The 27,011-nt window shown below is 40.0% G+C and overlaps 3 protein-coding genes across 4 annotated transcripts in view; 1 reads left to right on the top strand and 2 right to left on the bottom strand.

Annotated features, from left to right (window-relative positions):
- LOC131140760 (protein delta homolog 1) overlaps nucleotides 1–7,406 on the bottom strand; it is a 55,565-nt gene extending 48,159 nt beyond the window's left edge. The window contains exons 1-2 of one of the 2 annotated variants that reach the window (XM_058091469.1): nucleotides 7,223–7,406; nucleotides 6,254–6,311 (exon numbers count right to left, since the gene is read on the bottom strand). In XM_058091469.1, coding sequence (XP_057947452.1) covers nucleotides 6,254–6,311; nucleotides 7,223–7,231 — 67 coding nt within the window. In that variant the 5' untranslated portion in view covers nucleotides 7,232–7,406. The remainder of the gene's footprint in view (nucleotides 1–6,253; nucleotides 6,312–7,222) is intronic. The other variant, XM_058091470.1, reaches the window with a different exon arrangement.
- Nucleotides 1–27,011, top strand: part of LOC131140758 (uncharacterized) — a 54,242-nt gene that overhangs the window by 11,423 nt on the left and 15,808 nt on the right. The window contains exons 3-4 of the mRNA XM_058091464.1: nucleotides 10,819–10,980; nucleotides 12,833–12,899. Coding sequence (XP_057947447.1) covers nucleotides 10,819–10,980; nucleotides 12,833–12,899 — 229 coding nt within the window. The remainder of the gene's footprint in view (nucleotides 1–10,818; nucleotides 10,981–12,832; nucleotides 12,900–27,011) is intronic.
- Nucleotides 23,826–27,011, bottom strand: part of wdr25 (WD repeat domain 25) — a 44,835-nt gene continuing 41,649 nt past the window's right edge. Inside the window, exon 7 of the mRNA XM_058091478.1 lies at nucleotides 23,826–25,757. The gene's annotated coding sequence lies outside the window, so the exon portion shown is untranslated. The remainder of the gene's footprint in view (nucleotides 25,758–27,011) is intronic.

Raw genomic sequence — 27,011 nt, 5'->3', positions numbered from 1 at the left:
CTTATGAACACAAAGTATGGCACCTTAGAGGATATAACAACCCAAATGCCTTCATCTTGACTGATTAATTGATCAATTTGATGAGCCTAAGGTGTTGATCCAGCTTGCAAATCACGCTCTTTTACAAGGCTGTCAGACATGAGGAGGTGTTTTATGTTACAACCACCAAGAAGATGCCCACTGGCCATGTCCTCCTCCACAAGATACACCTGACAGTTAAGTCGCTACTTCTGTTGAGTCCCGGTTGTTGGTATCAATCATCAACAAAAAACAATACCAGTCTACATGGTCATTTGCTAACAGGTACTAGTATTAGTAAGGAGTAGCCAGCTGTAAAGAGTACCAAAAGCATGAGTTTCACACCAATGGCTGAGGAGCACAACTAACATTTTGAAGCACATACAGAAGTAGATAAAACTGCTGCAAGCCGACCACTTATGACACTTAAAATGCAGCTAGTGTCATCTTGGAGGTTGCTGACAGCCACAGTTCTTAATGCAGATGTTTTTTTTTTTTTTTACCCGCTTGCTTGTGTGACTATAAGAGACTCGGCGGTTCGCAAAATTAAAGTTTTATTTAGAGCATTTAAGGTATGCACATTTTTTGACCGATTTTAAACTAAAAACCTGACAAGGGAGTACAAATTTGAAGTGGAGGTGCACGCAAAAAACTTTTTTTGCTGTGTTGCATCGCTTTTACACTTGTATTGCCCAATATTAAACATAATTAAAGTAAATAAGCCCTCTAACACATAAATACCCATGGTCATGTTTGTTGTTATAAATATGTTGCAGAGTTTACTTTTAACTTGGTGTAGTTTAAGGCCACAACAATATTTTGTACTTTTTTAAAGATTTTTTATTAGGGATTATTGTGCCTGTTGTTTTGGAGACAAGTCTGATTTGTGCGTGTGTGTGTGTGTGTCACCGAACAATACAACAACTGACAGCTAGTGACCAGTGTACAATACTACATATCATTCCCAGTGTCTTGTTAATTTATCCATTTTCAGTGAAATTCAAACCCCAAAGTGGCAAACCATTATTGTTGCTGCTGTCATCATAGGACTATTACTGTTGTTGATACCATTTTTTCTCGGCCTTTCCCCGGTTGCTGAACCCCTCCCCTGTCTAATTTCCTCTCTCTAGCTACGCTCTGACCCAACTGGTCAAGGCAGGTTCTGTTCGAGGTTTCTTTCTTAGAGGGACTTTTTGGCCTCCATCGCCAAGTGCTTTCTCATGCGGGGTTCAGTTGGTTCCCTTCCGTGTGTGATGTCCCTTGACATAACTTCTGTTGTGAATTGGCGCTATTTAAATTAAACTGACTTGAACGAGTTATGCATTATAACGCCACTTTGGCACACTTTTGTCAGCCAGTGAAAACATTTCATGTGGATCAGTGCAGCCGTAACATTTGAATCCTTGGTTCCCAAAGTGGGGTACACCTACCCTATGGGTAGGCAGATTGATGCAGGGATAAGTGGATGAAAATGAAAAAGGGCTTGACTACGGTACATTAGCGGCAGTGCTGGAGAAAGGTGACAGCATGATGTTATTCATTGTTCTGTGTACACCAGATGAACAAATACAGGAAGTATGTTTGATGATAACGCGGTGCATTAAAAGTGTTATTAAAGATTATTTATATTGTGTGCTAAATGATAGTTGGTCTTCTTAGATGGTGCTGTTATTTACTACTTCATTTTCTGAGCTGTATGAGCCTGTCATTTGTTTGTTGACTGGATGCACTGACTATGTAGAAAAGCCTGCAATTTTACATGTCAATAAATTTGTGTTTTCTTTAGGTGTTGTGGCCACTTTGTTCGGCAGTCCTTATACACACCATGTGTGACGCAGATTGAGACTTGTGTATGACTAGAATGCAAAACTGACCACGTAGAAATAACTATTTTTGTAACAAAAGAGGTAAAAATACGATATTTCAGAGTTGTTTCTGGAACCATATTTTAGAAAAAGGACTCCCAATGGGAATGCTTCCCCTTGGCGGCTCCTGATATGATCTGATCGGCTGCCTACAAATGGTCTAAATTGATTGAGCGCTTCCCTCCAAAGCTCGCAGCGCAAATAAATATGCCGTTCTTCCCGACGTGCAGTTTAAGGGCTCAAGGATATATGAAGGAGTCGAGGGAGCTAGATGAGTCACGCAGCAGCAGGGGAGGCTATTCATTATCTGTTAATTTATCCCCGGGAGCTTTTTGTGTTGTTGGTAAACTACATTACAGTGACACACGCCTGAAAGTGAATTCAAACACATTAGCTATCAGGGCCCTCGGATGTGCATGGACACAGCGTAATGCTCCTGTAGATATGTTTACATAATTAGCATGTTTCCTATTGAAGGCTAGACCTTGTTTGATATGCAGATTAATAGGCAGGATCAGTGCAATAAATTGCATTGACAGGTCTTCTGTATTTCAGAAGCAGTGAAATCCACAGAGCCCCCTTGTTTTGGCCGCTGGTACTGCAGAACTCACAGGGATTGTTGCAATTCTGGAGCGTTACATCAGAGGAAACATGCAAGAGGCATACATTTTACAGCTTTGTCATTCCTTCAGGTGTTTTCATTTAAACACATAAAAGGTCCCCTATTATACAAAAGTGACTTTTCAATGATGTCATATCGGTAATATGTGTCCACAGAGCCTGTTTATCAGTGCCGAATTTGAGAAAAATCTATGATGTGCTCCACTTTCGTCACCACCACTTCAAACAGCATTGGCAACAATCAGGCTCACTACCACATCAAAAACTATCACAAACTCATCATTTTTGATCATTTTGTTTTTCTACAGTGACTAAGATAACCTAGCTTTGATAATTGCTGTTAAAATGTGTAGAAAAAGACTTGCAAGAATTTACATTTTCTGTTGGATCATATGGAGGTTCTGAGTTGAACCCAAAAGAGAAAAAAATGATTAAGCAATGTATTGCAAACAGGTATTAAAGTGAGATAAGCTGTTCATCGGCTGATCAAAAGTTTAACAAAACAATGTGGATTTAATCCCATTTTATGTCTGGTATACACACTCTCTCGCCCAAAGTCAGCAGGGATAGGCTCCAGCATACCCCTGCGACCCTAATGAGGATTAAGCGGCATTGAAAAAGAATGAATGAAGGCAAAAAAGGCAAAAAAAACTTTCTTTCTTTGAATGCGGTCAGATTGTGGTGCTGCATAAGCAAAGCCTCTCGTAGCTACTGAGGTCGGGTGCAGTGAGATTGTCATTTTAAACTTTAAAAGTTCCTGAAGGTTATGGAACAAAAAAAAGTGGTAGTCCCAAAGAAATGTTACTGGCCCTGAACTGGAAGATCGGCTTGGCTGTCCATCAAGACACAGGATGGCCCAAGTCAAGGTTGTGAGAACAAAAAACAAAAACAAAAAAAATCAACGGCTTTGGCTCCTTTAACGCCACTAAATTGCCTGTTTGGAAGTTGCACAAGGACACTAAACATGAAACATTGAATTGTGGAAGAAAAATCTTATTTTCTGATGAGAAAAAAATTAATTTTGACTGTCCTGGTGGCTTCTAATGTTCCTGGCATGACAAAGAGATCCCACCTAAGGTTGTGCAGCTTCAGGTTGTGCAGGGGCGTCAAACGGCAACTAGCTATGGGGAGATGTTGCAGAGGACATCCGTTATGAGAGAAGGCCCTCGACTGGTGGTAATGACTGGTCTTTCAACAGGACTCTGCATGTTCCCCTGATCTAAATCCAATTGAGAACATTTCTGGATGGATGGCAAGGGAAATTTTCCAAAATGGACATCAGTTCCAGGCAGCAGATGCCCTCCGTGAAGCCACCTTCACCACCTGGCGTAATGACCACACTACCTCCTGAAAACACTGGCATCAAGCATGCCTGAACCAATTTTTAAGGTGATTAACAGAATGGTTACTGAGCTATGCTAGCCGTTGCCATCATGACCCGATCCTGTAGGCCCATTAAAGTTTAAAATGCTCATTTGGCCACAATGGAAAGGAACATCTCGCTCACCTCCCACAGCTTATGTTACTAGTAAATCAACCTGCCAGGGCGGTGAAAAGACTTGGCGGTGTAAACACAAAGATGGACACCAGTGACTTTTGTGGGTTTTAAAGTGCATTCAGGGCATTAATTACAGAGCCACTTGCTGTGAAGGCAAGGAAGCGATAACAGGGTGCGGAATAACCAGCTAGTTGACTTGTAAGACCAAAGTGTTTGCCTCTGCTGCCTCGACTTGTCGAATTAATATGCTTAAGAATTGAAGATAGCAGCGTGCGGGTAATTTCCATATCCGAGCAGGACTTAGGACTTGTTCCTTCATGTGTTTACCTTGACAAACAACACCTGAGGTAGCACAATCTGTCGCTTAGCCCCCTGGGAGAGGCACCATGATACACGTCAGCGACAGTATTTTGCACACGCCACAGGGAGTCCTGTGTGTGTATTTGAGTGTGTATGTGTGTGTGTGTGTGACCACACTTCTTTAGCAATTCAGCAACTATTTCTGTCGTCTTCCTCGCTCTCCCTCTGGGTCTGTACAGATAAGAAAAGCCACTATATGAAGCGCTTCCAGAACCGACTATTGTTTTCCGAGCTGGTGTCGGAGGAAGATTAAAAATAATAATTCGTGGCACCCAATAAGGAACAGCGGCAGGCCAGAAAATGTTCACAACTTTGTGTCATTGAAACAGCTATGCCACAACTCTGCTGGAGAAGATAAAACCTGTGCTGCCGGCGACCCGTGTTTGTATTTACGCTTACTTGGCTGCTCAAGAGAAGATGTCTTGCTTCTCAAAAGACAAATATATGGACTTGATGAAATGTATAGCAGTGAGTTTTTTCTCTATTTTCCACTCATTTCATTGCATTGCAAAGATGTTACGATGACATTTTCATAATATAATGAGGACAAAGTCATAATGTTATGGAAAAAGGTAGAAAATGTTATAATATTAAAATAGAAAGTGTAATATTACGTGAATAGGGGCGGCACGGCGCTCGAGTGGTTAGCACGCAGACCTCACAGCTAGGAGACCAGGGTTCAATTCTCCAGTCCAGGGGTGTACCCCGCCTCTCGCCTGTAGACAGCTGGGATAGGCTCCAGCAGCGACCCTTGTGAGGATAAGCGGTAGAAAATGAATGAATACTTTATATGCCGCTTATTCTCATGGGGGTATGCTGGAGCCTATCCCAGCTGTCTTTGGGCGAGAAGCGGGGTACACCCGAAGTGGTCGCCAGCCAATTACAGGGCACATATAGACAAACAACCATTCACACTCACATTCATACCTATTCATACAATTTGGAGTCGCCATTTATTTTTAGAATGTGGGAGGAAACTGGACTACCCGCAGAAAATCCAGATTTAAAAAAAAGTAGTATTTTTTTCAGAAAAGAAGTTACAAGCCAAAAGTAAAAAGTTGTAAAATGATTTCATAATGTCATAATATTACATATAGTAAAGAAAAGTCGCAAAGCGGCCAGAAAAAAAAGAGTAAGAAGAAAGTTGTAATACAAAGTAAATGTGAAAACTCCCATAGAAAGGCAACAAACAGTTTGAGGCCAATGCTGAGCGTGGTTTGTTGTTGAGCCACTCTGCAGGAGAAGATCAAAGTTGTGCTGCAGGCAACCTGTGTTTGTATTTATGCTTACTTGGCTGCTCAAGAGAAGATGTAATGCTTTTCAAAAGGCAAATATATGGACTTGCTGAAATGTCTATCAGTGAATTTTATTGCTGATATTTGTAGAAGTAAATCATTTTTCTCTCATTAGGTGTTCCATTTCAATCAGCAGTTTTTATTCGACAATTTAATATCACACCAGTCATCAATGCAACTGCATGAAGATGTAGATGAACAATAGGAAAGGAAAGGTTTACTTGAGGGTAATTTGCTTTTTTTATGTTGGCTGATTGCGTGTCGGCGGGTTTGCACGTGGCAGGATAACAGATGCACACACACACATTCATCATCACACTGATGCATTACGGAATAACCTCTGTGGTCAGCAAGTCAATATCTCAATATTCCTGCAGGCTCCTGCACTTTGAGGTGACTCTTTTGATAAAAACAGCACTTTGAAGGAGGAAAATTTATTTTCTATCTTGTATGACTTCTGCCAAGGAGCTTAGGCTAGGTCAGGTTGTGTAATTGCTTGCTGTCAACCTGGATTTTTTTTAAATAGATTGGTAGATATTCAAGTCACGTGTTCATTACTTCATTAGTTCAACTGTCAAAGGGATGAAAATTCTTACCTTTTAAATCAGATGTCAACAGACGGGGGGGTGTCACAATCTTGGTCACAATTTCGAACTGAAAAGTAAAGAGAAAAAAATTGAAAAAAGAATGAGGAAATCATATTCACATTAAAATAATTCAGAGAAAAACACTTTAAGAAACTGACAATATTTATTAATTTATCTGTACTGTACAGATTGAATTTAAAAATGAAAACATGGAAAATAGAGAGCATACAAGCATATTCAGGAGTCAAATTGCTTTCCTTAAATGTTGAGTACCACAAATGTGTACATGTTGGTAGGTCTGCATTGGAATGAAAGCCTCTCGTGCACCCCCTGACAGTTCCCAGCAATTTTTTAAACTTGTAGCCATGTTTTTCTTGTAATATTCAGACTATATTTTACATTTTTTCTTGTAATATTACAGTTTTACTTTTGTAAGATTTACAGTGCTCCCTCACTTCATCACGGTTCTCTCTGCTTCATATATATTTTTTGTGCAATTTTAGTGTGTTGGTTTTTTTTTTTTTTACAGTGCCTTTGTACAAATAAATTTCAATTATTTTAACTTGTTTATACATTCCTAATTGCCTAATTGTTTCCCAAGTATATTACAGTTAGGCACCCAAAACAGTGTGATTGTATAAACGAGAGTACTTAAATTTCTTCGTGGAAAGGTGCTTTATGAAAGTAAGTACATTTGTACACTTGTATTCATTTACAGCAATGCCCTGACAAACCCAATATGGCGGTGATGTTGACGTACGGCTCAGCTCTCGATACCATGTCTATCTATGATATGTCCAGTTACTAACTGAGCTACTCCACTACAAAAGTAACTGGTTACCAGTGAAAGTAACTATTGCCCCCCAGCAAAGACGGGTACCATTTATTTGCAGTCGACAGGTGTTTCTGTGGGTTTAAGTTGCTCACACAAGACGTGGACAAAGTTTTTTTTTTCGGGGACATAAAGTACATTTTTACCTTTGACATCAACGAGGTTAAAGTAGTCTCTGAACTTCCATTTGGAAGTTTCCATTCCGTTTTCCTCCTCACATCTCTCGCTATGCTGTATCTACTACCGGGCACTTTACACGTGCGCTAAACACCGGCCCACTCAAGTTCTCTGATTGGCTGAAAATGCAATCTTATTAAACTTTAGCCAATCCTTGTTGCTGATGTGCTCTTAAACACCCGCCCACCCAAGTTCTCTGATTGGCTAAAAACGCAATCTTACTAAACCTTAGCCAATCCTCGTTGCTTATGTGGTTATCTCCCCCTCTCTTGTCACTCTGCAACACTCACTGCGCTGCAGATTAGTTATGAAGTCGGTGATATATTTTTCGCGGCTTCAGTAATGTGCAGTAACAGGGTTTCAAAAAATGTAACGCCGTTATGCTGACAGTAAAAGTAATTAGTTAGATTGCCCGTTACTGAAAAAAGTAACGGCGTTAGTAACGCTATTATAACGTTATTTTAAACGCCGTTATTCCCATCACTGGTTATGTCTATGATGTCCTGATTGGCTGCTGACTATTGTCAATCAATCGGCTCCTGTTGTGTTCATGGCTACCAAACTAGCTAACCATGTTTGCTGCTTGCTAACAACCAATACCATAAACAATAGAAGAAACAAAAGAAGCTAATAGTATGTTTTAATAAGGATACAAACCGCTACATCTGAATGGCGCCTGGACGAGGCATGGTCAGAGGAGTGTAATATGCAATTTGCAAATATGCAAATATGCAAATCTGTGTACAACCTAATAGATTAGTAAATTTGAACTTTGAGAGAGAAATGTGAGAAAAGGCGTGTCTGAGAAAAGTGTATGCTGAGGGGTTTTAAAGCCATAAAACATATTTTTGAATAAAAATTCTCATTTGCAGTATTTTCATAAACAATCTGATTTTTTTTTACCTTTATGTTTTAATATTGCATTTTTTGTCTTAATACCATTTCAATTGTTGGAATTTGCAGTCGTTTTTTGTCGTAACATTACAATATTATTTTCGTTTTAAAAAACTGGTTTGTTCTCGTGAAAATTCAGACTTTTCTTCTTGAGATATTACTACTTCGTTCTTGTACAATTAGAACCACCCGGCATCTTTCCTTGGAGAAAATCTACTCTCATTTAGCATTACAGAATGAAGCCCTTCAGCGGAAGTATTACAAGAAGTGTTTTATCCTATCAGTTTAGAGACTTTAATTCCACCCGCTGCTGGTTATCGTAATGCACACACACACACACAAAAAAATCTCATTTTCTGCCACGTCAACAGAAGAAAATATGCGGCCAAATGTGTGCAACTTGAAAAGCTGTTTCCTTTTCTCTTTCCCTCTCTGCTCTCTCGCCAGGGTCATCGCAGATAGCCAACTCCTATCTGCCCTCGCCAGGCCAAACTTAGGAGATTTGGTTTACGGCTAGAGTTTAATCTCGGCATCTGACATTGAGCCGAGCAGCAGCAGAAACAGCAGCAGCAGCAACAATCTGACACATGCGTGCCGCGGCAGACAGAAAAATATGAAAAAGATATACATTGGCAAAACAGCCCTGAAAAGCCAAAGAAATGGTTGCAAACATCAAAAAAGAAGGTAAGACAAGTAGCAATAAAACTTCCATCTGCCTCATTACTGGGGAATCCGTTTCATTCATTTGGACTAATGGGAATGAATTCACAGCAGGAGGTGGCAACCATTAAAAAGCCATTCAGACCTAATGTGGGATCTTTTCACAGCCATTTTTCATCCTCGCCTCTCGTCATGTGTCAGTCCGCCAACCACACTCTGCCATCTTCTCACACACACACACACACACACACACACCTGCCAGTCAAGAAATGCAAACGTCAAAGGGCGCTTGCTCTGACTTAATTAAACTAAATTAAACTACACGAGGAGAGGGGGCCTTGAACATCACTCACAGCTGCTGAGACAGCTGAGAGCTTTTCCTTTTGTGGCATTGTCAAATAAATGTGATGGGTTGAAAGTGAAAGCCCTGACATTTCTGGTCACTTGGTAACTTTTTGGTCTGTTTTAGTCTCTTTTTATGGCCAAGGAATCATAATTTGGCCAATTTAGTTGATGTTAAAAAACGGGATTTTTCCCAACCTATAACCATATTAAATAATAAGTATACAGCCATCCCTTGTTTATGACGGTTAATTGGGTACAGACCGGACCACTATAAGAGAATTTTCACCAAGTAGGATTCAATATTAATGAATTTAATATTTTGGTAGTTCTGTTTATAACCTTCATCCTCGGGGATTTACCATTATTAGAGTCTTGTAGACATGAAATAACACCCCTATAGTCACCTTTACACTTGTGTTACCCAATATATTAGACATAATAATTTAAAATAAGGGGCTGCACGGTAATCGAGTGGTTAGCGCAGTGGTCAAGTGGTTAGTTCAATTCCACCCTCGGCTATCTCTGTGTGGAGTTTGCATGTTCTCCCCGTACATGCGTGGGTTTTCTCCGGGTACTCCGGTTTCCTTCCACATTCCAAAAACATGCTAGGTTAATTGGCGACTCCAAATTGTGTGAGTGTGAATGGTTGTTTGTCTATATGTGCCCTGTGATTGGCTGGCGACCAGTCCAGGGTGTACCCCGCCTCTCGCCCGAAGACAGCTGGGATAGGCTCCAGCACCCCCGCGACCCTCATGAGGATAAGCGATAGAAAATGAATGAATGAATGAATAAATTGAAAATAAGACATCTTAGAAATAAATAAGATAATCTAGACTGTCATGTTACCATCGACAGCATACTTCTTTGTGGCTATTGTCTCAATAATGTAACATTAGAGAATATTACTCTAGTCTACTGCTGATGTTTGTGCTTAAAGGGGACCTATTATGCTCATGTTTTGACCCTATTGAGTTGTGGTCTCCTATAGAGCAGCTACACACAATAACCCGCACAGAAAACGTTATAGTTCTTCCAGAATCTGCACCTATTCAGCTGTATTTCCTTTGATTTGTCATGCAAGAGAAGACAAATGACATACAGTGGGTTCCTAATATTTTGCTAACAAAATATTAAAAACATAGCCTGATTACATAACAGTAAATACATAGTTAAGTTAATACATCAAAATGATTATGTTTGTAACAATTGGCACAATGGTCGAAACCGCTATTGTATTGAAATGGCAAGTGTACCTAATGAACAATTCAGTGGACATTGCTATTGGTGATTGTTATCTTTTTAGTAAGTGGGTGGCCACTCCTTCACTCATGCTTCTCTCCCACGGTCATACAAGTTTCTTTTCTCCAAGCTCCAACAGGAGGAGTTTGCTGAAATGGAACTCACCATTACACCATTGGGAACTTGATTCCCAGCCCTCCCTCCCTGTGAATGGGAGCACACTGATTAGTATTCCCCCTCCATCCATCTACTACCTCGGACCCCTCTCACTTCCAAAGTAAATTAAACTCCTTTCTTCCACACCTTCACTCACCTTCATGCCTCCCGACCTCACTGCTTGGCTCAATGAAAGTGACTAAGTTTGCCAACAAAGCAATCTGCTTTGTGAGCGCCTCCTTATCCTAACGCCGTTCTCTTCATCTCTCAGCTCTTTCCACGACCACAAGGAGGACCTACGCAAGCGCCTGTCCTACACCACACACAAGCTAGAGATGGTGGAGACCGAGTTTGACTCCACCCGCCAATACCTGGAGACGGAGTTGCGGCGGGCTCAGGAGGAATTGGAGAAGTTTACGGAAAAACTGCGCAGGTGTGAATTTATAACCTCCTATCATCAGGGGCCCTTGTAGTTGTCCTAACTTTCCCCCACTATATGGCGCTCCTGTATACTTAAGGGTCAAGACGTCTACTATTCTATCAAGAAAATTATTTTTTGTCAAAATTAAATACATACTCAGATACACAGATAATTAAAATATGAATAAATCAATCAAATTGAGAAAAATAATCACAGATAAATCCAAAATTAAAGCTATTTATTCATTATTTACTTCATAACCAATTATATATTTCATGTAACAAAAGGGCCACTACTGCATGAATTGAAAAATGTTGACTTTTCATGACATTTTATAAGCATATGCTAAAGTTCAACAGTGTTTTTGAAACATTACATAATATTCATTCATTCATTCATTTTTCCTCACGAGGGTCGTGGGGGTGCTGGAGCCTATCCCAGCTGTCTTCAGGCAAGAGGCAGGGTACACCCTGGACTGGTCGCCAGCCAATCACAGGCCACATATAGACAAACAACCATTCACACTCACATTCCTAGCATGTTTTTGGAATGGGGGAGGAAACCGGAGTACCCGGAGAACATGCAAATTCCACACAGAGATGGCCGAGGGTGGAATTGAAGCCTGGTCTCCTAGCTGTGAGGTCTGCGTGCTAACCACTAGACCGCCGTGCCGCCATTACATAACATTATATAAATAACAATAGTTGTCTATTTATATTTGAATGATTATTTTTCCTATGTATGGAAACTTACAGGCCACCCTCTGTAAGTGGAATTAAATAAAAATGTAATTAAATAACATAATATAAGTGCCATCAAAATAACATATATGAGATACATGAAATGTGCTGGACTTCTTTTTCCGCTTGTTGAATTATTTTGGAACATTTGCACTTTTTGGAAGACATTGGGCACGTTTTGACACTGGAATAGATAATCTCTTATTACCATTATTTCCCACTATGAATGAATCGGATATCAACCAGCATTTCAGAACCAATTGTGTTCCACATCAGCCTTTGCAGTGTGTTTGGCCGCTTTGATATTTTCCACTCCTACATGAAAAGATGTATGGATAAGAGATTTGCCCTCTGGCTAAGTTAAATGTAGCAACATGATGGTATCGTCATCTACTGTTTCATTTTCCATCAACAAGGAGCACTAGAGAGCCACGTGAGTCGGAACAGTCTCTCCTCTTAATGCAGACTCAGTATGGTAATGGCCACTCTCACTGCACTTGTTTGATCTCCATCAATTTAGGAATGACAGTTTCCTCCATGCCGCCACTCCTTTGTGTTCATTTTATTCACCTTCTTGAGCCTCTCAAACCTCTCATGTCGTTATAACATCGTTTGTCTTTGCTCTTGTCTACGTCTGATTCATGGACTCATAAACCTAAAAGGAGGGATGAGGGGGTGAAAGAATAACGCTACATTACGAGGAAGTTAACACATACCCCCCGTCTTCCTTCAAGGACGCTAATGCGTCCTACTAAAGAGCATTGGAGCTGAGAGACATAAAAGGAGACAAAAATAGGACTTTTTAAAGACAGTAGTAAAGAAAAACAGCTGCTCTGCACAAGCTTTCTGATGTCTGATCATAAAATATTTACACGTAATTCTTCCTCCAGTTGCACTTGAACAAACCATCAAGCTCTTCCATTCTGTTTCATCTCAGCAGATTTATATTCAAATCTGTGTCACTACACAAAGTATCCGGCAAATCCCCTCCACAGAGATCCCCACTGCTCTGCAATTGAAGTTTACCCCTTTGTTTGAAAATACACTGTATATACTGTATATAGGTTATTAGATATCCATATGTTGTGCTGCAAAGCCATTGTTTCGTGTGTTTGTTTGTTTAGGATCCAGAGTAGCTACGCAGCGCTGCAGAGGATCAATCAGGATTTGGAGGACAAGATGCACAGGACGGTAAGAGATCGTGTTTGTTTCCCTTCCTTAAATCCGCACTTTGGGGGGCATTTTTTTAGGGGCTCAAGCATATGTGGGATAGTGTTGATGGACAGTGTTGGATAACATTCACACGCCATCCATATGCATTTTATTTGGTGCAATTATTGTGTAAATGTTTATGTGTGGGACGCACTGTGTCTGCCAGTGGTTCTCGATTATTGCCCACCCTCACGTCCACCTCCCATAACCCACCCAAAAATGTTTTCACCCCCCGATTTGAAATACAAAAGAAACTGATAATACAGTATCTATGTATTCATTTCTTTCTACTGTACAGACTGAACTTGAAACTGAAACCAGGAAAATGCAACAAAAAGACGAGCATACAAGCGTATCCAAGAGTCAATTTGCATGTTGTGTACTATAAATTTGTACATGTTGGCAGGTCTGCACTAAAATGGAAGCCTCACGTGCCCCCCATTATTTGAGAAGCACTGCTCTAAGCAAGGGCGGCATGGCGGACGAGTGGTGAGCGCGCAGACCTCACAGCTAGGAGACCAGGGTTCAATTCCACCCTCGGCCATCTCTGTGTGGAGTTTGCATGTTCTCCCCGTGCATGCGTGGGTTTTCTCCGGGTACTCCGGTTTCCTCCCACATTCCAAAAACATGCTAGGTTAATTGGCGACTCCAAATTGTCCATAGGTATGAATGTGAGTGTGAATGGTTGTTTGTCTATATGTGCCCTGTGATTGGCTGGCGACCAGTCCAGGGTGTAACTCGAAGACAGGTGGGATAGGCTCCAGCACGCCCACGACCCTCGTGAGGATAACTGTAGAAAAGGAATGAATGAATGTTGGATTTGGGACATCCAAACTTGGAAACTGAAAACTGAAAAAGATGCAAGGGCCACTTTGATATTTTAAAAACAAACATGATATATTTCATTTATTTTGCTGTTACTTCTAATACTATGAATCTTAAAGAATAACAACGTTTGTCTTTACTATTTCACCGTTATGCTACAAAGATTTTCTCTTGATATTTTGACTTTATTAATGTAAAATCACTGCTGTATTTAACTGTTGTTGTTTTTAAAAATACTTCGTCTTGCTTTGGTCCTTCATTTAACTTAATGTAGATTTTGCAGTTGGCGCTGAACTCACTAACCAATTCCTAATTCATCACAGTGATGGCTGAAAATTCTACTAAATAAAATACCAAATCTAAACGTTACAGGTTAGCATATAAAGCGGGTTACCCTGATTGGTCTGGCTTAAGCTTCAGTGTAGGATATTTTATGCCAACATAATACATGCAGTGTTTTTACTCATGTAAAATGTATGAGTAGCAGCATTGAGGCTGTTTGTGTTTACATTTAACCAAAAGTGCATAATCCTCATAGCCTCTCTAAGTACATACCACAGTTCTCACTGAGTCTCATAAAAGATGCAAGAAGGTCATGAGGATTTGCGAACCACAGTGTTCGCACCCACACTAATCAGAACTAAACATTTTATGACCCATAGTTTGACCTCCGGTAGTGCACTTTTATTCCACCGCAGTTTGGAGTCAAGCCATCAAGTCGGCTTTTTGTGCGATGTATTCTGATCTCTCCCCAGCTGTTAAACACAGACAGCCAATATAAAGCTTGTTAAATCCAACAGAATTAATGAGGCTGTAGTGTTTTAGAGAAAAAAAATCATAATCAGCTACAAAAAGTAGATTTGTATGCAGAATAAAAATCATGTGAGGGCACCCTGACAAATGGATTGGTCAACAAACATTTTTGATACTTTTGTAAGAAGTACGGCCTTAGCTGAGGTGGTGCAGCCCTCTACTGAAGGTTTTGCAGGTTTTATTGTAAAGACACTTTTTTGTACTTTGGGGATAAAGTACAAACATGCAGGCCAGTGTTTCATTGCTCTTAAAGCCGTTTTTCCACAATGGTGTGTTTATACAGAACAGAGACATGGAAAAAAGCATGGAAAAGCTATCTTTAAGGGCAGTGTGAAAGGGGCTAATGAAACAGGGGGGACTGTGTGTGTGTGTGTGTTTCGACCCATTGATTTTTCGGCTGCGAAGGAACAGTAACGGAGTCCTGTGTAAAAGCTTATCTCACAATGCCGGATGTGAAGTTTATTACCCGAGATTCTTTTATACCACCCAAGTATCACTGTTGAGTATTTTACACATAAAATCCAATTATTTGACAACATTCCACGTGTCTCGTTGCATTGATGTTCCACTTTGCTGAGTTCTGTATGAAATGCACATATGAATACTGTGCATGTGGGATCTTCTGCTAGAGGTTCTAGTATTGCGGTATCGCTGTGTGAAAGAAATTCTTGTCTAATTCAACCTACAAGGCTCTCCTGTTTTGTTGTAGTTATAATGATTATGATCAAAATCGGTTGTAATCAGGTGTGAAGTATGTGTAAAAGTGTGCAAAAAAAATTGTGGCTTGAATACACCACAACCTATGCAACCGGTCTCTCTGTCTCATTGGCATGAATGGCTTTTCCACCACTTCATGTAGCATGTCGGATGGTGGGTCGGGGGGGGGGGGGTATGGGGGGATTCAAAAGTAATTTCTGTCACCTCTTAGATCTTATTTGTGAATTCCCTCTCCCACTTTGTCCATGCTTTCTGGTTTCTATTTTATGCCTCCTTCCTGCTCTTTGTGCACCTTCTTTCTACAGCTGCAAGATTATATAGACTTAGCTTTATTTTCTGCAATGACAGCTTCTTTCTCTGGAGTTCAACATCTTGTGATGCCTTAGATCAGGGGACTCAAACACGCGGCCCGCGGGCTAAATGTGACAACATTTTGATATGAAAGTTTAATGTGAATGCGGCCCGCGCAAGTTTGATACGGATGCTGTATGGTATCATGTACCCAGAAAAAATTATTACGTTTGATTAATGTTCATGTTAAAGGTTAAATAACTGTTAAAAGTTATCCTCCCTATCCGTGTGGAAGTGGTAAGTTTTTGGCTATTTAAGTTTAAAGGAAATAACTTAAAGGTTACTGTTTAGGTCGCTAGCTCTCTAGTTTGCGAGTTAGCATGTGTCTCAAGACCCTGCAGTTGCGCAATATGTTGTAAATAAAAAAGTATAAATGTGACTATAGTTGTGTTTTGTCATGTCTACAGGGCTCTAATAGTGCTTTGTTAATTTTAAACTATATGTGGTTTCTTAAGTTTTTATTATTTGCCGTTTTATTATTATTATTATATTTATTTATTCCTGATTGATTGATTTTCTTTATTCTTGATTTGTTTATTTATTTTTCATCTTATTTTGTGCAGAAAAATAATAATTAAGATATTTGAGAACAGTGGAATGTTTTATCAGAGCTTTTATTGTAGAAAATCGGAACCAAAGCACTGAAAAAGTTTGTATATTTTTCTGTTTTGTTTTTTTTTTTTGGAAAACCTGATGCGGCCCAGCCTTGCCCAGACCCTAGCTCAAGTGGCCCCCAGGTAAATTGAGTTTGAGACCCCTGCCTTAGATGCTTTGCAAATTAATTAATTAAGCTAGGGGTGATATCTGTTGTAGTGTGGTATCACGCAGGGAACAGTAGGACTCAATAAAGCCACAACACTCTCTGAAGTCTTCTGGCTCCCAAATTGCTACACTTCTTTTTGTTGCTTAAATTTATGTACTACCGAAGTCCCTGTAAAATACATTTTGAATGCAAAAATATTATATAAAATGTATTATTTGGGGCTGCACGGTGGTCCGGGTACTCCGGTTTCGTCCCACATTCCAAAAACATGCTAGGTTAATTAGTGACTCCAAATTGTCCATAGGTATGAATGTGAGTGTGAATGGTTGTTTGTCTATATGTGCCCTGTGATTGGCTGGCGACCAGTCCAGGGTGTACCCCGCCTCTTGCTCGAAGACAGCTGGGATAGGCTCTAGCAGGCTCCCACGACCCTCGTGAGGATAAGCGGTAGAAAATGAATGAATGAATGTATTATTTGTTTGTGCTCAACGTGGAACATCTTGCTACAAAAAAACATTATAAAACAAAAAGACATCTCAATTAGTCAATGAGGTCCAATATGATGGACCTTAGTATTATTTGTACAGTGAAACAACACAATATCAACAATGACATATACCTACATGAATATAGGCCACTTTTTGCTAGTCAGAAAGACAAAGTCCCTAAGATAAAGCAATTAAATGATTCCTAATAACAGCCTGTACATATATAATCAATTTAATCTAATTGCACCAAAATGGACATCTCGGAAAATATAGGAACCTTTCTCAGTACTCTCAAGATAATAACATGATTAAGGATATCAGGGGTATAGTGACACAATGTCTGTAATAATTGCTCTTAAACCTGCCATGCACTCCTGTTAGAAAACTATTAAGGCTAACTGCCGCTCTGCTAACCTCAGCTGCAGCCGTCCAATCACATCAACTGGAGAGTGTCACCCCAGCCCACCCCAAGAGCTTTAGAAGCTATCAGTGCAAATGATGAGGCGGCCATACAAGCGAGGTCCACCCGTGCGACTTTGCCGTCTTGATTAAAGTGGATTCTAATCTCATCACAACTTTGATCCACGGGGGTGGGGTAGGGTTGTTGGGCTTTTCAAACCGCCACACACCTTAACAGAAAAAGGACTGTGGGAAATGATTATCAAGCCGTCGGTCGGTCACAGGAAAATTGACCCACGACGAGCTAAACAGGCTAAAGGGGTCGTCCCGCTTTCATGTCTGAACTCGATAGAGTCCGACATGTTAAAGAGTTGTTGTTGCCCTTTTGGTATGGAAGCATACATTTGCATTACAGTGCTTAACTGTATTGAGAGCAGACCAATTAAAGCCTCCATTACCATACAATGATAAGACAATAGCCACTGCAGGAAGTACACTGTCTACAAAAACAACTTCCTGCTCGCTGTGGAGCACTCTATTTATTATAGGGGAAAGATGCATGCCGAGCTCTTACAAAATGCCGCTCTGCCACCTTGTGGCCATTTTTACGGCTTAAAACTACATCAAACATGATCTCTTCTATTGTGTAATTGCATCATCACCTCTTTTTAAGTGTAAATATGTTTTTTGGATTGTTCGGGTTGCACAATGATGTGTAACTTTGTACAACTTTGGTAGTGAATGACTTAATACACTGCATGAAGGTAATTTTATTCCTAATGCGTTTATTCATCATCAACTGTCCTTGTTAGCCGTTTATGACATATATATATGACATATATATGACAACCGGAACCGGAAGTCAGCTTTGTCGCCTGTCTATGATGTCATCAGCGACTGACTGTAATTCTTTGCTTCCACAGTTCCACCACAAGTCTCGAAAAGAGCACATTTTTAGCACATTTTTATATTTGAAGTGCATATAAATGACAAAAGGGGAATAAATAAATAAACATCAACATGCTGGCATTTTCTTTGCCTCCATTTGGGGTTATTTGGCACCCATATTCAAAAGAAAAGCACAGACTTGAAGTGAGAAGCACTGCTGAATAAAAAAAAATATGAATCAGAAAAGCTGTACAAATATGATTTGTATAAATATGCTTTGTTTGGCATTCTGGAACAGATCAATTGGACTTACATTATTTCTTATGGGAAAACTAGATTTGGTTAGAGTACATTTTAGTGACAGTCCAAAATTCTGGAACGGATTAATGACCAAGGTTGCATTTTTATATCACTTTTGTAGGTAGAATTTAGCTGTTATTTAGAGTCATTGTGTGCAATTTATGTAGTTTTATTGTTTTATTTGTATTTAGATTTTTTTACTATTATTATTTATTGACTTATTTATTTTGTACAAAGGTTATTGCAGGGATTTTTTTGTATATATTGTATTTATAATTTGTTGTTGGTAGCACGGTGGACGAGTGGTTAGCCCACGACCCTCGTTAGGATAAGAAATTGGATAAATTGGATTAAATATTACAAATTAAAGCCAACATTTAAAACAATGCCTTTCAATTTCTTTAGTAAGTAATCACCGATGGAGGAGGGTGGCATATAAAAACTTGCCAAGCTCTGACTCAACTACTTTTCCTTCTTTGTTGGAGTTTTCCCACAATAGTTACCAGTCAGGACAATGTAATGATAACCATAGAACAGGAAATGGAACTGGAGCGTTTCAGTCCAATGTGATTACAGAGCCTTTTAGGTTCCAATTTAAATGTAAAAGCACTAAATGGAAATGTACAAAAAGTGGTATTTTCAGACTGTGATTTGTGATATTCCGAAGCCTCCTTTTTAGTTTGGACAAGAATAAAAGCATTTCGCACTGTCACACACACACATAATTACATTCTAGTCAGGTGAAAACTGTCATCTTTTCAAAGCGCTTGTCAGAGCACATAGAGGAGAAGCGGTGCGTATTTTTTTTTCTTCTTCTCCCTCATTGCCATTGCCATTTTGTTTGATGTGGCGTCATGCAGAGGCGTTTCAATAGTGAGGGAACGTGTTCCTTTGTAGAAGACAGCCCCAACAAAGACACGATCAAATCAGAGGCATAATTAAAATAGTTCACAGAGGACTAAGAGAGAGTGTGGACAAGGTCAGCTGAGAGCTACAACACTTTCTGCAAGAAGGTGACAAAAAAACCACTTGTGATGACACTGCAAGGATTCAGATCGAGATGAAGATGGATTATGACGCTACGCTGATGAAATATAACCACCGCAGCGCAAAAAGTAGCCTGAAGTGTCAAGCTCATCATTCGACAGTTCATTCCTCTGTCAGACTCTATGATTTATTGGATCTGCCCTAAAGTTACATCGCTGTGAATTTAGATTGATACATAATTGCTGACAACAGCTGACAATGATCCTAATGATTATCAGTGACCCCTAAAGTTGAAGGCAATCTTTTCTGTGGTGCTTGTTCTAATTAAAAAAAAAAAATTCTCCTCCGATATCAAGTAATTTCAATTAAAGTCCAATAATGACTGAACATGCGATGTTTTAACAAACATTTTAACATTATTTTTCATAGTATATATAAAATATATATAGTATATATCAGGGGTGTCCATGGTGTGGCCTGGTGTCATTTGTGTCCCGCAACACATTCTAAAAGTATAATTTAAGAAGAAAACAACAACAGCAAAAATTGTAAAAAAATAAATAAGGGCGGCACGGCGGTTGAGTGGTTAGTGCGCAGACCTCACAGCTAGGAGACCAGGGTTCAATTCCACCCTCGGCCATCTCTGTGCGGAGTTTGCATGTTCTCCTCGTGCATGCGTGGGTTTTCTCCGGGTACTCCGGTTTCGGTGTGAATGGTTGTTTATATGTGCCCTGTGATTGGCTGGCCACCAGTCCAGGGTGTACCCCGCCTCTCGCCCGAAGACGGCTGGGATAGGCTCCAGCACCCCCGCAACCCTCGTGAGGAAAAAGCGGTAGAAAATAAATGAATGAATGAAAGAATGAATATAAAATATATATAGTATATATCAAGGGTGTCCAAGGTGCGGCCCGGGTGTCATTCGTGTCCCGCAACACATTCTTAAAGTATAATTTAAGAAGAAAACAACAACAGCAAAAATGGGGCAAAAAATCTGCACAAATTTTACCAAAAAGATGTACCAATAAAATTGTAAAAAAATAAATAAATAAGGGTGGCACGGCGCACAGACCTCACAGCTAGGAGCCCAGGGTTCAATGCCACCCTCGGCCATCTCTGTGTGGAGTTTGCATGTTCTCCCCGTGCATGCGTGGGTTTTCTCCAGGTACTCCGGTTTCCTCCCACATTCCAAAAACATGCTCGGTTAATTGGTGACTCCAAATTGTCCATAGGTATGAATGTGAGTGTGAATGGTTGTTTGTCTATATGTGCCCTGTGATTGGCTGGCCACCAGTCCAGGGTGTACCCCGCCTCTCGCCCGAAGACAGCTGGGATAGGCTCCAGCACCCCCGCGACCCTCGTGAGGAAAAGCGGTAGAAAATGAATGAATGAATGGACGTATGATCATGACTCATCCGACTCCTCAATTTATTTAGCATTTTTTCAAAATTTATCCATTATCGAACCTGATGAAATCCTCACTAAAATGTCTTTTACTAGTATGATCTGGCTAATAAACCTGAACACATGTTAAACACAACAGACACAATACGCCACAGTCAGATAAAAATACTATAAAAGAGAATCTGTGTTAATTAATAGGGGATCTATTGGATAAAATTGCAGGGTAAGTTTAGATGCAATCACAGGGGCCGGGAGAGCAACAACTTCAACAACAACAATTTGAATTATAAATGCAATGCACAAGAGCAATAATAAAATGGGCGCACTATTGTATTTTGTACACAGATATCCAGAAGCACATAGGTTGTAAAGGAGCTGTCAGTGGTGCTGAAAGTAATTGTTTTCCCCAGTAATCCTCCTAAGAGTCTTTGGCAGGGCCGGGTTACTAACCGGTGCTGGGCATCTGGCAGAAAATCAAAGTTTCACTCCTAATAAGATTACTGTTCACCTCATTGGGGAAGCACTGTCCTGCGCCGCATTGTTCGAGGAAGGATGTTTGCATTATGTGCAAAAAAAAAAAAAACACAAAAGGGGGGCGGGGGGGGGGGGGGGGTGATTTGTGGTTAATTTTGTGTTTGAAAACTAATGTGAACTTTTAGCTCTTCTTCATTATCCTCAACCTCCACACTGATGCTATATATGATATGTAGTATATATTTCATAACATACTATATATAGCCATTGTTCAATTCAATCTTTCATCAATATTCTCACCGATTATGATGAATGACCAAACATGCCGCCAGCTCTGTTAATCTCCATCGCCTGACAAAGTCAATCACACTTATTTGTGGACTTAATTATAAAAGCTCGGTGGCTCTGTTTAATCTCTGGGGTCTCCCAGCATTGCCCATCCTCCATAAAAACAACATTAGGATCATCAATATTAATTGACTGTGTGTCGATGCATTTTAGCGGCATTGTTTATCAGACACTAAAATGTCACAAGAGCAATTTGTTTGTACAGTGACCATCTTTAGCATTTAAACGCTTGTTTTCATGGAGGCGCAATTGCATTGGAGTTGTTGCAAAAGCCTCTAAGGGCGACCCAATCCGTTTCGGTCCTTTCATATTTAGTGTAAACCTTATTTATTTTCAATCAGTTCTCAGTGGCAAACTGTTGCAATTATAAAATCTTGACAAAAAAGTAATACTAATGTACAATTAAGTTAAACATTGTACAGTCGTCCCTCGTTTATCAGAGTAAATTGGTGTATAATATATATTCTAAATATGTTTTTTAGTATTATTAGAGCCCTCTAAACATGAAATAACACCGTTATTCACTTTTAGATTATTGTACTACATATGATACATTATAGACATAATAAAAGAATATGAGACATATAATGGATGGATGTATGCGACATCACCGCTACTCCATTCATCGTCAATGGAACCGGGTTGATTATCACATGTTGCCATCCATGCAGGTGACACACAAAATTTGTGCATGTGAAAATTTGTGTTCATGTGTGTCGCTGTGACGCAATCCCAGAAAGTTTAAACTATTTAATCTGTCGCCCTGTGATTGGCTGGCGACCAGTCCAGGGTGTACCCCGCCTCTCGCCCGAAGACAGCTGGGATAGGCTCCAGCACCCCCTGCGACCCTTGTGAGGAAAAGGTGGTAGAAAATGAATGAATGAATGAATCTGTCGCCCAGATGAGGTCAGCGAGAGTTTCAGTGATCGACCAATGAGCAGACAGGATGCAAATCACTACACTATACTTGCCATGTGAGATATGCTATTTGAGATTTCTAAAAAGAATATAGATACATTCATTTACACAGACATTTATATCAGTTCATCTTCAATATTCGAAAGATCCGGTACTGGTAAGAGAACACCGGGCATATTTCCTCCTCTGAACTACTTTGATATCCCCAAATTCCCTCCACATCTGACAGCCAATCGAACTGTGGCAGACTCGTACAATTGGAAGACATAAAAAGTAGTCGTTTTTTTCACCTCCCGTGTGTGGCTCCCCTTCTCTAGACGGATGTATATGGAGGTGGAAAGAGGTTTTAAAATCAAACAAGTGTAAAAAGAAGTCAGCCACTAAAGTAAAACTTAAAATCAGTATATTTTGTACTAACTTTTGTCTTTCATGACACATGGCAAACATATGGGAAGGTTGAGAGGCAGGACCACCCTTTTTTAACATGCTTATCTCACAAGTGTGAAAAGAATTCAACCGCTGTAAAGCGAGACTGACAAACAGTAAATGTTGTACTAGCCTTTATCTTTTATGACACATGACAAATGTATGGGGGGGCTACACTCAAGGGGAAACTACGCTTTGTATAGTGTAGTGTTTTTTCTTGATGAAGCAAAAGAACAATATGGCAATTCAATCTTGCTATAATCATATTGGCTGCATATCATGTATCCTGTTCAATGAAAAGCATGTATCTCCAAATGGATATTGGCTTTTGTCCTGTTTTTGGAGGACAAAAACTATATTCACACTCTGTAACCCTGTTGTCATAAAGTTGAAATATTAGTCAAAAACAGGCTCGTATTCAAAGATAATATTTAGCTGTGTGTCAGTGCTAATTTCTGTCTATTGTGGTAGTAATTGTGCCGTAAGTGTTGTGCCCCTTCTTTTGGCTTATGAAAGTGTGATGACAACCATAGAGCAGCACCCATGTTTATAGCATCCCCTATGGGTTGTGCTCCAAATGCTTTGGAAGACATGCTAGTATACTAGCATGTCATAATATAATCTAAACGTTGCATCATCATTAGAGAAATGGTCAGTGACTTATGTCCAATTACTTAAGTCCCACCCATGCACATTTTGCTTAATGGCAGCCATGGTAATCTTGCTTGTAGATCTCCTAAACATGCTAAAGTTCCGTGGGTCGTTTTGTAGAGTGCATTGAGCTCTGTAAAATAATTCAAGTCAATCTGATTTATGGGTTCACACTTTGGGGTTTAATAAGAGCAACACCACATGGTGTATTTGTCAGGAAAATAATAGCAAAGCAAACATAGTAGGGGGGCATGTTTTGACAAATTGTCACCCTTTGTGTGCAGAAGAGTTGATCAATACAGTTGTTGTGTATATGCTAACATAATAGCACATAGCTGACAGGAATTCTAAGAACATATCCTTTTGAAAATATCTTCTTATCAGGCAAAAATTTAGCTTTACTTTTTATATTGCGTAATTATAAAGTGGTTTGAATCTATTCATATTAAAAATATCATGTAAAACGTTCCCTGCACTTAAAGGTTTTTTTGGAGCCAGTTCATTCTACATTCCAATAGGAAATTCAACAACTTGGAAGTCAACCAATGACCTTTGATGCTGCACCGTACATACTTTGGGCCGGTTAATAAGATATAGTACAGATTTGAAATGTGATGGATGAACTACATCATCCAGGTCCAATCAGTGAGGCCTGAGCTGAGCCAAGCAGCTGCCTCAAAGCTGATGAAGTTGTTCAACTTGAAAAACTAAAAATGCTGATGTAAGATCCTGCCAAGGTCTCCCACTTTTAAGAGCAGCAAGCCAACCGTGCTTGTGTCTGCCACAAAAAAAGAAAAAAAAAAAAAAACACTATTTTTTTGTAAAAGCTGTTTTTTCCCACAGCATATGCTTTGCATGAAGGTGATCTGGAAAACTTATTTAATGAAGAAAGAACATCTCAGGGTTTTTTTTTTTTGTAACTGCGGTGGAGTTGTCTGCACTCCTCCGTGAAGTCTTCCGTAATTGCATCTCACGAGGTTTGGACTTCATTTGTGGTCCACTGAAGAGCTGGAATCTCAAGCAGAATACGTGAAAGAACTTGAGGTGACACACTTTTTATCCACTTCACTTCAAAACTTCTTCAATAAGCGAAACAGGCCTTGTGTGTATCTGTTTTGTTTGGATGTGTCCACAAGAGGCTTTTGGGAGGGGGGGGAGGCGGATGTGTGTTGGCAGGTTGTAGTTGTCTTTGTGTGGAGAGGCCATTTGCATATTTGGGCTGTCAGCAGTGAGTCTCTGAAGCCTCCATGTGCTTGGGAAACAAAGCACCCCCCAGGCCAATCTCTCTCAAATATGAATATTTGCATATCAAGTTTTTTTGGGGGGGAATGCAGCTCCCGACTGATAACGACGTCTTTGTGACAGCCAGTTCTGGCAACTCAGTCATGACAAGAGGCAATGACGCCAATCAGCTCCTGTGTAGGAACTTTATGCCAATTGTTAAAGAAATATACACTTACTTTCTACAAAGCACACCACAAAATGCTGCTGATTAATACAACTATCTTCTCTGTTATGGCACTTTTATTGTGTCACACATTTTCAAGAAGAGTAAATAGAGATACGACCAGTCCAGTGTGTACCCCGCCTCTCACCCAAGACAGCTGGGATAGGCTCCAGCATACCTGTGACCCTTCTACACCCTCTAAGTGGTATAGAAAATGGATGGATGGCTAAATAGAGGTGGTATGTTACGATACAACTTATGTGAATTCCCACTACACATGATTCCCTGTACTTATTAATGTAATATTACACAGTCAATTAGTAGTGGATAAATACAATATGCCAGTGCTTGTCAGTGACATGTGGTGAGCTTCATGGCCCACTCCATTGTATCGTAATGACTGTAATTTGACAACAAACAATTCTGGTTTGGACAAGCCTCATCCTTTAGAGCAGTGGTCTCAAACATGCGGCCCCCATGCCATTTTCTGAATTGTATCTTATGGCCTGCGACTTGAGTCATCAAAAAGTAATGTAATTGCAGCCTATGATATCCTGCACAGTGGACCTACGTATCTGGAAGTCCTCTTGGAGTAAATTAAACAGACCATTTGGGTTTGAAGCAGGAAGTCCATGGAAACACTGCAGAAAAAGGTACAGAATCTTAAAGCTCTAGAAAGCTTTCTTTGTTGGTTATTGTGTGTAGCTACTCTATAGGAGTCAACTCAATACAACTCAATTGAAAATTTGCTAAACAGGTCCTACTTTAAGGTACTTGATTAAATCTTATTAGTAAGGAATGGGGAGGAGCCACAAATAGGCAACTATTTATCAAACATAAGTTCGTAAATGGCAACTACTTTCAAACACCTGAGATGAAATCAATGAACTACAGCGGTACAATTATCAGGCATAGGAAAATACAGTTAGCGAAGTAACATGTGACAGTACAAGGTAAACAGAACGGAGTGTTTTTGCCTCTGAGTTAAGGCTTATAAAGGCGTGATTGAAGAACACAATCAGATGTGCATAGGTGGCTCCGCCCCAGTGGCGCCAATCAGGCTCATGAAAAGAACCTTAGTACATGACATGACAGTACAGTACTACTGTAACTATGGGTAGTGTATTGGTACTGGTAGATTAGTGTGTGAGGTATTACCAAGTTAGTGTCTTGTGTACTGTATTATATTCCCAGTGAAGTATATTAGGTTCCAGTAGCCATCATTATCGTGACTGGACTAATCATTACACTGTAGTTGTATGAATGTGTTCATTCATAACATACTGTAGCGACAAGAAACATGTGACTCCAATAAAACATCACATTAACAAAGAGAAGTAGCATTTGTGCTTGAAGGCTCCAACATGGTCATCCACTAAAAGTCTAGCAAAATCTCCAGTAATGAGCTCAGGAGGCAGTGCCAGTTAACAGCTGATTAATGAGAGCCTGACAGGATTGGATTTGAATATCAATGCTGTTCTATTGCTTAAACTGACATTAATTGCCACCTATTAGATTGACTGTACACTCCTGTGCTTGAAAACAATTGTCACCATTGAGAGATTAAGGGGGGGGAGAAGGAGTGTGAGGGTCTTGTAGTCATTTTCTGTTGAGGGTGTGTGACAAGGGTCGCAATTACTAGTGTGTGTGCAAGTGTGTACAGTAAGTGCAGTATGTGCTCAGACCCGCATCCCAACGCCTCGCAGGTTGTCATGGAATACACAGTCCATGCATTGCACCATGGAGATGATTACCGGACCCTCCCCTGTAATAAGTGAACTGAAATTACACCCATTATTATCCTATTGCATCATATCACAATCTACTTGTTGCACTTTTTGCAGAAGTATGAATACATGTTTATGATTATTATTCATTCATTTATTTTCTACCGC

Source organism: Doryrhamphus excisus, chromosome 13 (genome assembly GCF_030265055.1).
Source record: "Doryrhamphus excisus isolate RoL2022-K1 chromosome 13, RoL_Dexc_1.0, whole genome shotgun sequence".
NCBI classification, from domain to species: domain Eukaryota; kingdom Metazoa; phylum Chordata; class Actinopteri; order Syngnathiformes; family Syngnathidae; genus Doryrhamphus; species Doryrhamphus excisus.
Note: the sequence above shows the minus strand (reverse complement) of the source record. Positions and strands in the feature narration are given on the sequence as shown.